Here is a 9454-nt window from a genome sequence, read left to right on the forward strand (position 1 = left end):
CCCATGCTCCCTGTGTAGACACAGTAGCGTGGCCATCTGCAAGTACGGCACCTCCACCCAGGAGTGCTGCCTCTTCAGCAAGGTGTCCCGACTGCCCTGCCGCCACATCCTCATGCTGACCACCGAGCTGAAGGTATACCCATGCTCCCTGTGTAGACACAGCAGCGTAGCCATCTGCAAGTACGGCACCTCCACCCAGGAGTGCTGCCTCTTCAGCAAGGTGTCCCGGCTGCCCTGCCGCCACATACTCATGCTGACCACCGAGCTGAAGGTATACCCATGGTCCCTGTGTAGACACAGCAGCGTGGCCATCTGCAAGTACGGCACCTCCACCCAGGAGTGCTGCCTCTTCAGCAAGGTGTCCCGGCTGCCCTGCCGCCACATCCTCATGCTGACCACCGAGCTGAAGGTATACCCATGGTCCCTGTGTAGACACAGCAGCGTGGCCATCTGCAAGTACGGCACGTCTAGTCACGTAGCCTCTATTATATAAGGAAGGCCTCGTAAGACCAACTTAATGTACCACAGGTTCTGGTATACTTCGTTTTTTTTAGCATTAGAAATTTGGTAAACAATCTTGATGTGTCTTTTAATTGAAAAACACATTTTAAAAATAAGTTACGGTGAATATGTAACAATTATGAATCTAATACGATCTTTTAGTCTTCTGCTTTCATAAGTAATAGTTATTGATTTTTAAAAAGTGTTTTTCAATTAAAAGACATGTCAAAATCGCTTACCTTCTTTCAAGTTCTTTCTAATGCTAAAAAAAAACGAACTATAGCTGCCCTCAGTTCCCCATAAAAAAAACCAGTAGTTACTGTCAACATTCGTGTAGCGAGTAAGGTGCCAAATGCATCGTATGAGTCCGTTTTTAATGATTTTTCTCGCCTTAATTTAATATTTATTATTTTAATATGTAATGGTTTATTTATATGATCGTATATATTACAGGTGAAGACACACATCCCGTTCGAGCCACGCTGGACGGTGCAGCATTGCCTGTTCGGCTGTGAGAGCGCCGCGCCGCAACCCGCGGGTGAGCACCATACTCCGCCATTTTAACACAAACAGGGAGCCATGAACTATAGGGGGCAGCACAGGAGCCGTCAGATTTCGTAGCCGGATTCGAACCGGCGTCTTTAGCAATCCGGGCTGACGCTTTGAACCCCTTGGCCACCCCGCCACGGTGGAACCCGTCCCAATTTCTCGACTGCCATCTTACTGAGACTAGGCGTCTTTGACCAACTCTAAAGGCATATCCAGACTAGTAAATTTTCCCCCAATCTGATGAAATTCTCCGATCGAATCAGGCCGTGCGGACGCAAATACCAATTTGATTCCCCGATCAAATCAGCGGGTGCGGACACATAAATGCCAATTTTCACAGTAATTATCTATGGAATGCAAATTGGTGATTTAATTTGTGTACGTGTGGACGCTAGATGAGATAGGCCAATTATTTTCCTAATCAAATCAACTGATTTGATCAGTCCCGTCTGGATACCACTTATGATTACGGCCTTCACCACTGGAGGGCTTCGTCACTTTTTCTTTAATATATGACATCTGTTTCAGTTTATAATCCGTATAATTATTATTATTATTCTATAAGCAGGCAGGCAGTTGTGACAACTGATATTGCCTTGGAGGATATAATCAAACGGAGACGCCATGTCTGTAATTTTCTGTACAAAACAGTCTGCCGATTTTTGCGGGGGAGGGAAACGTCAAATGTATGCGTAACGTAAAAATAGCCTTGTCAGATAAACGTCAGTCCATACATTGTGTATGACCGTTGGCCGCCTATTTTCGACAGAGGGGAAAGCCTGTTAATGGCTACTCCGTTTAGTTGTATCCTCCAAGGATCCTCCTTGCCTGTATCCAGTAATCATTGACAGCTGTCATTGACAAGTAGATGTATAGGTGTGCTTGTCTAGTTGATTTTTAAATTGGTTCACATTTTGTGCTGAAACCACATCTTCAGGGAGTTTGTTCCAAGCCCTCACTACTCGGTTGCTCAAAAAGTGTTTGTATGGGTTACTGTGAGACTTATGCCTTTCTAACTTTAAGTGATGACCTCTCAGACGGGTGTTGTTGTTGCGCTTGAACATTTCATGAAAATCCTTGAGGTCATAGTGCCCAGAGAGTATTTTATACGTCTCTATTAGGTCTCCACGTTCTCTGCGGTGCTTAAGAGTAGTGAGCTTCAGTTCCTTCAGTCTCTCCTCATATGGCTTGTTCTTAAGTTGCCTTGGTAATTTCGTGAAACTCCGTTGCACCTTCTCCAGCATATCTATGCAATTCAACTAAATATGTTCAAATTAAAATGTAAGTGTACGTAAATTGTATGTGTTGTTTCAGCGGGCGGGAATTACATGGAGCAGGTGGTGGTGGAGGCGGACGCCACGCACCGGCAGCCCGTGCAGCAACAGCAGATACACCAGGTAACGATATTATATCCTTGAATCATAGAGAAATAAGTAAGGGCTGAATTAGACGGCGTGCGACCTCCTATGCGGTTTTAGTTACATTGCGGACTGTTGGTTACGTCCAATTCAACCGACCGATCAAAACCCGCAATGTAATGAAACTCGCATGCGAGTTCTCGCATCGTCTAAATGAGCCCTAAGGATAGAGAGATAGTGCGGTGCAGACTCTGTATGGAGGCAGAGGAGACGCCCTTGCACATCCACCAGCTGTTTGAAGTTGCAGGTTTGAATCGAGAGTTGTAGTAGGTGGCGATCACAATAGATCAGCGATGGTCGCAGTGATACATAGCCTACGGAGCCTTATATAGCCCCTAACAAGAAGAATAAGAAAGAAGGATAGAGTGCTAACTCCATACATCAGTTTTCTTACCAAAACTTTGGTAATTTTCGTAGTCGACATCTAGCGTCAACTAGTGGATTTATCAGTACTGCTAGTTGACAATAGATGTCGCGACGAACGAAAAGTTTACTGCTCATCAATTTTTAGCTAATATTATAACCGGATCTCTATTTTCAACTCCTTGTGCTTGTAATATTAGTTTCAAATTGTTTTAGTAGTACATTTTTCGTCAGTCGCGACTCGTGACATCTGGTGTCAAGTAGCAGTACTGATAAATCCACTACTTGATGTTAGATGCCAACTACGAAATAACCCGCGTCTTGGTAAGAAAACTGATGTATGATGTATATTATTAGCTGAAAATTGTTGAGCATTTAGAAGACTTAACAGGACAAGTTACAAGATTTAAAAGTGCTGAATTCAAAATTTGTTTCGTTTATTTAAAACATTTTACTCAATTGTTTATATTTATAATAATTTTATTTAAAAAACTTCAAATGCATTTATGTGGTTGGCAACTGTCAAAGGTTTGCATAGGTGGCGCCATCATAGCTTGCCCCTTTTTCTATGAGATTTGGCTTAAAGGGCTGGCATCCAGGGCATTAATAAAACAACATTTTGACACAATTCTAGGGTTTGACAGGGCAAGCTATGATGGCGCCATCTGTTAAATACTTCGGCCAACCCCATTAGTTAAAATGTTGTCTATCCAAGTACATTTACTGGACCTCCAAAAGGAATTAACGTACACTTTTGGTTGAGTGACCTTATAGATATTTAATTTTAATTAAGTTAGCACTTTTTTATCCACTGCGCATTGTTCGGTTTTGCTATCCTGTCCTATGTGTAATAGTGTAAATGTTTCTACTGTCCTTAGCTAGATATAAATACGGCGGTGGCAGAATAACAGCGTCCGTTGCTGGAAGTCTTTAGGGCCGCTGTGCCCCGTAGTCTTTTGGCACAGACATTAGCTGAGCCACCTTCCCTTTCAATTAGTTTGTAAGCATTATTGTGTACTTTTATTATGTACCTATGTTCAAACTCTTTGAATAAACGTCTTTTATTTATTTATTTACATATACGGATTGTAACAAAGATAATATGCGATGGCAGGTGGGCGGCGTGCGGCCGCAGTACGTGCTGGCGGCACCGGGCGGCCAGCAGGCCAACCCGCAGGTCCAACAGGTATAACACTCTATAACATACACTTATACAATTTCTGACATATCAATGTGCGGAAACCAGATTTATAGTTCGACAAACCAATTTGTCAGTAAGGACCAGGAACACTATACTCATCATTTTCTTTTGGGTGCCAGTACTAGTGTATAACAAAGATAGTAAGGTAAACATACTAGTACTCGACATGATATGTTCATTAGATGACACCTTGCTGTCACCTCTATTGACAATGACTTAAGTGTCAAGATGACATGTACTGGGACCATGACGAGCACCAGTACGTTTACCTTATAATTCTCTCTATGTTTGAAATGAGACAGTCCTATGGCAAACTATACAGGGTGTTTCCTGTAACAGGAGCAATAAATTAAACTAAAGGCTGTACTCCTCAAACTGACCAACATTTGTTCTATAGCCCGAGCCCTCTCGCGCATGAGAGGAGGCCTGTGCCGAGCAGTAGGACGTATAGGCTTAAATTATTATTATTATTTATTAGGCACACAAAACAGATAACATTTATTACATGAAATAGTACATTACGATACAAGTGTGAAAAATACCTATTCGCACATGTATCGTACAACGTTTTACAGTCACAGCAGTGTTACAACCCTTTTATTTTCGACCCTCGACATAGGTGTATAGTAGCCTTAGTATAGTTGTAGTTTTCGTTCTAATATGTATTTCGTGCTGCGCATAAATGCTTTGGATGTCATTTCCAACCAAAACGTTTTGGATACCTGTGCTGAAAATAACTATTAAAGTTCCATAATTATTGTTGTGCAGGTGATCTTCTGCGGCGGCGGCGTGGCCGTTAGCGCGGCGTCACCCACCATCACGTCGGCGCTCCCGCTCGCGCAGGCCGTGCTCGCGCCGCACCAGCTACACCAGTAACACACCACCACACTACACTACCAACCACACACAGGATACCAACATAAAAAGCTAAAACACTACCAACCACACACAGGATACCAACATAAAAAAGCTAAAACACTACACTACCAACCATACACAGGATACCAACATAAAAAAGCTAAAACACTACACTACCAACCACACACAGGATACCAACATAAAAAGCTAAAACACTACCAACCACACACAGGATACCAACATAAAAAAGCTAAAACACTACACTACCAACCACACACAGGATACCAACATAAAAAAGCTAAAACACTACACTACCAACCACACACAGGATACCAACATAAAAAAGCTAAAACACTACACTACCAACCACACACAGGATACCAACATAAAAAAGCTAAAACACTACACTACCAACCACACACAGGATACCAACATAAAAAAGCTAAAACACTACACTACCAACCATACACAGGATACCAACATAAAAAAGCTAAAACACTACACTACCAACCACACACAGGATACCAACATAAAAAAGCTAAAACACTACACTACCAACCACACACAGGATACCAACATAAAAAGCTAAAACACTACACTACCAACCACACACAGGATACCAACATAAAAAAGCTAAAACACTACACTACCTTAACCTTCACAAGATACCAACATAAAAACGCGAACGTCATTCTTTGACACGACTCGGAGAAACACTTTGCAGATGTAGTGCATAATAGGGTATTTTCCAACTAAATCGGTTACTTTTTTAGAACTGTCAAAACGATTTGCTACTATGGAATTTATATGAAACATTACATCGTGACGTCTCGGTCAACTCGCCTACTTTTTATATTTCTATCCGATTTATTAAATAGAACTTGTGTTTAAAAATAACTCCCATCTGTGTTTCTCTAATAATTTACTGGTGCTTTATTTCATGAATGGTGTAAAATAATTTATTTTAAATACAGTCAAATACCCTATTGTTTTCCATCGTATTTTCTCGGGAAGTTTATGCTACTTCAGTCAGCCTCAGTACTTTTTGTACCGAGACTGACTGAAATAGCAAGACACGTCCGTACGTTTCCGTGAAATTACGATAGAAAATAATTATGCACGACATCTGTATATAATGATCACATATATTGATTAGTGATTACAATCGAATAATTTTATAAACCAAAAAAAGTAACATTCTTTGTTTCATTGCTTTCTCAAACAAACGAAATTTATCCAAATTTACTATATGACAAGGTTCAAATTGAAAATAGGATAATTTTGTATGGTGGTCCTTACGAGGTTCAAATAAACACGCTGGCGCACCTCTTACGAAAATAAATACGTTTTGATTTTTAATAAAAATACATTGATTCTATGATAATCCTAATAATTATTCTAAAACAGGACTTATTTTCTCGGCAAATAATACAAAAAAGTGTTGGCAGATATTTGAACGCCACACAAACATATCTTGCCAACATACCTACACATTTACAAATAAAACCCATGGAGATATAATACCCCAAAATATGTAAGGATATGGTACCAAATATACCATAAATACAGTACTTTTCATATAACATGGAACCTTACGTTGCATTAAATATATCTTCCTATACAGGGTGGCAAAAAATAACTGCATTCCCGTTGCCAGGGAGGTTTTCGGATTATACTGAGCAGCTTTTACTACGAGACCAATCACGAAATCGCGAAAAAAAATTACCCTCCCATAGAAAATGGACCAGCCTAAATGTATGAAAGAGGCAAATTTTTTTTTCGCGATTTCGGGGTTGGTACCATAGTAAAAGGTGCTCAGTATAATATTAAAACCTCCCTGGCAACGGAAATTCAGTTATTTTTTAGCCATCCTGTATATTGTCTTAATCTCCAAAAAAGCTCCAATACTAAACATTTTTATACTGAAATTTCTTGCAACTTACGATCGCTAATTCACGCTCTAAGGCCCGAGCACACTTTAGTTTTACTACGTAAGTAGGGACACGGATATACTATAGAATGAGAGATGAATATCGTTATCTCATTCTAACAAATAGCTTACAAGTGTATCTGGGGCCTAATACTTTAGACATAAACACTTGCGTATGCGCTCGTGACACGTAAGAATAGGCTACTAGACATAAGATTTGTAAATAATTTAGTAAACAAATGTACACCAAGACATGTTTATTTTGTATTTGTATGCAATAAATCGGAATAGGGTAATTTGCCAGTAACTGGCCGCCCTAAACTAAAAATGAGTTCTATTCTACTATAAACAGAATTATTTTTTCTGTAAGTTGGCCAGCTTTCAATAACTGGCCACCTTATACTAAAATGAATTCTATTTATAGGTGAATAGAATTCTTTTTAGGTTTGGGGCCAGTTACTGGCGAATTACCCTAGTTGTATTTATTTTTAAATCTTGCAATTTTTTTTTACCGTAATGGTAGCATAATACTGGGTATGCAAACACCTTTTGACAGCCACGACTATTTTAAATATCACGCAATAGTAAACATTACTAGAATAATAAGGTTATTTTTAAACCTTTTTTTGGTAATCCTATCTGCAGCGTTTAAAGGATTAAGAATGGGGTTGAAACTGCAAGGGCACCGCTCAGTGTACCAAGCACAATCAATGGACTGATTAACATAACTTAACAGAATAATAAACTTTGCGCGCAATAAAAAATATAGCAAACGTAATAAACTGTTTGGTGCAACCGGCTTTTTAACCCCATTTTGGCTTTTTGTTATGTAAAATACTTTAATAAATCATGATTTTTTGTTTCAAGAATGGGCAATCCTTTAAATTTTCTCAGTTCAACTAACATATCCATAACCTTTTTACCGCTGTAGCTATATTAACCCCTTTCCAGGCTAATAAACAAGTATTCCCAAATAATCCAAATAGGGTAATTCGTCAATTACTGGCAACCCTAAACAAAAAAAAATGAATTCTATTCACCTATAAACAGAATTCATTTTAGTATAACGTGGCTAGTTATTAGCCGGTGGCCAGTAGTTGACGATTTACCCTATATACGAATTAATCCAGCTTTGAAGATTCATTTGAAGACAAGTCACATTACTCTAAATTGCAATCTAATTAGAACCTTAAATTGGTATGTTAAAGTTGAAATTTTATTGCATATCTTGATGGTTACTAAAACTAATTCATTTTTTTATATGAAAATACAGCTGGCTAAAGCAACTCGTAGAGGGCGCCCTCGACGATGGTACATTTTTTGTATGAAATTCGACATTCAATTGACAGTTTATATTTAAAAAAATTGCAATTTGACGTGGCGGTAAAAAGGTTAAGACTTGCTATTACGAATTAACTAATGGTAACCGGTGGTGTAATACATCTTATAAGTGTAACTTATTATACATTACATAATACTAGGTTATACATTGATGTACTTTATAAATACTGTATGAATAAACGATTTGGAGAAGTATTGCTTGACTTTTATTTTAAAAACTGTCTCATTATAGGGTAATTCGCCAGTAACTAGCCACCCTAAACTAAAAATGAATTCTATACACCTATAAACAGAATTCATTTTGATTTTAGTATAAGGTGGCTAGTTATTGAAGGCTGGCCAGTTATTGAAACCTTATACTAAAATGAATTCTGTTTATAAGTGAATATAATTCATTTTTAGTTTAGGGTGGCCAGTTACTGGCGAATTACCCTATGTACCTACCTAAGTAATAGTACTTATAGTATTTTTCACATAGTTCGGGTAGCTATCATCTTATAATTTATAACCATATTCATTTTATTGATAATATTAATAATATTACATGTCAATTGTGTATATAAAATAATTTATTAAATTTAAATAAAGGTAAAAATAAATTTGATTAACTATTCGTTAATTTATAATTTAACATTTAAGAACTCTTCCAAACTATAAAATGTGTGCTCGAGAAAAGTCAACTTACATCATCATTACACCATACATTGAACATATGTACCTATTGACATTACAGCAGACACCGTTCCCAAGCTATTTGAAAAATACAATAGTGATTAGATAGTCAGGCGTGGCTCACTCCGCGATTTCGTCGCGTCGCTACAAGTATGCGGCCCACACCAATTTTGGTGTCTAGCCATAATAGTTGCCGCGCACCGCTAAGGAACGGACGCCTGCTCGCGCTTGCGCCACCTAGCGGTCATATCTGTCATAATGGACGCGTTTTGTTAGAGTGAATCTTCTGTACCTAGTACCATTATTTATTCTGTGAGATGTGTGCACATACTTTGATATGACTAAGTGTGGCGGTGCCATTATAAACGCCCGAGGAAAGTGGCAGAGGCATATCTACACCCGCCGTTTCCTGCGCGAGGAAATTGCCGCGCGCGGATGCTCGCTCTGTGTGGACCAGGGATGTTGCGGATGCCGATTTTTTGACATCCACGGATGCGGATTTTTAAAGGCTCACATCCGCGGATGCGGATGTCAAGATAGGTACATAAAAAACGTCAAATATGACATTTTAGTAATTTTTATTTCAAAAAACCGGCCAAGTGCGAGTCGGACTCGCGTTCC

The 9454-nt window shown here is 39.0% G+C and overlaps 1 protein-coding gene across 1 annotated transcript in view; it reads left to right on the plus strand.

The window, feature by feature from the left end:
* LOC134659711 (uncharacterized) overlaps positions 1–4910 on the plus strand; it is a 33467-nt gene extending 28557 nt beyond the window's left edge. The window contains exons 12-15 of the mRNA XM_063515404.1: positions 955–1039; positions 2365–2447; positions 3946–4017; positions 4801–4910. Coding sequence (XP_063371474.1) covers positions 955–1039; positions 2365–2447; positions 3946–4017; positions 4801–4908 — 348 coding nt within the window. The 3' untranslated portion in view covers positions 4909–4910. The remainder of the gene's footprint in view (positions 1–954; positions 1040–2364; positions 2448–3945; positions 4018–4800) is intronic.
* The last annotated feature ends 4544 nt before the right edge of the window (positions 4911–9454 follow it).

Source organism: Cydia amplana, chromosome 25, assembly GCF_948474715.1.
Source record: "Cydia amplana chromosome 25, ilCydAmpl1.1, whole genome shotgun sequence".
NCBI lineage: Eukaryota > Metazoa > Arthropoda > Insecta > Lepidoptera > Tortricidae > Cydia > Cydia amplana.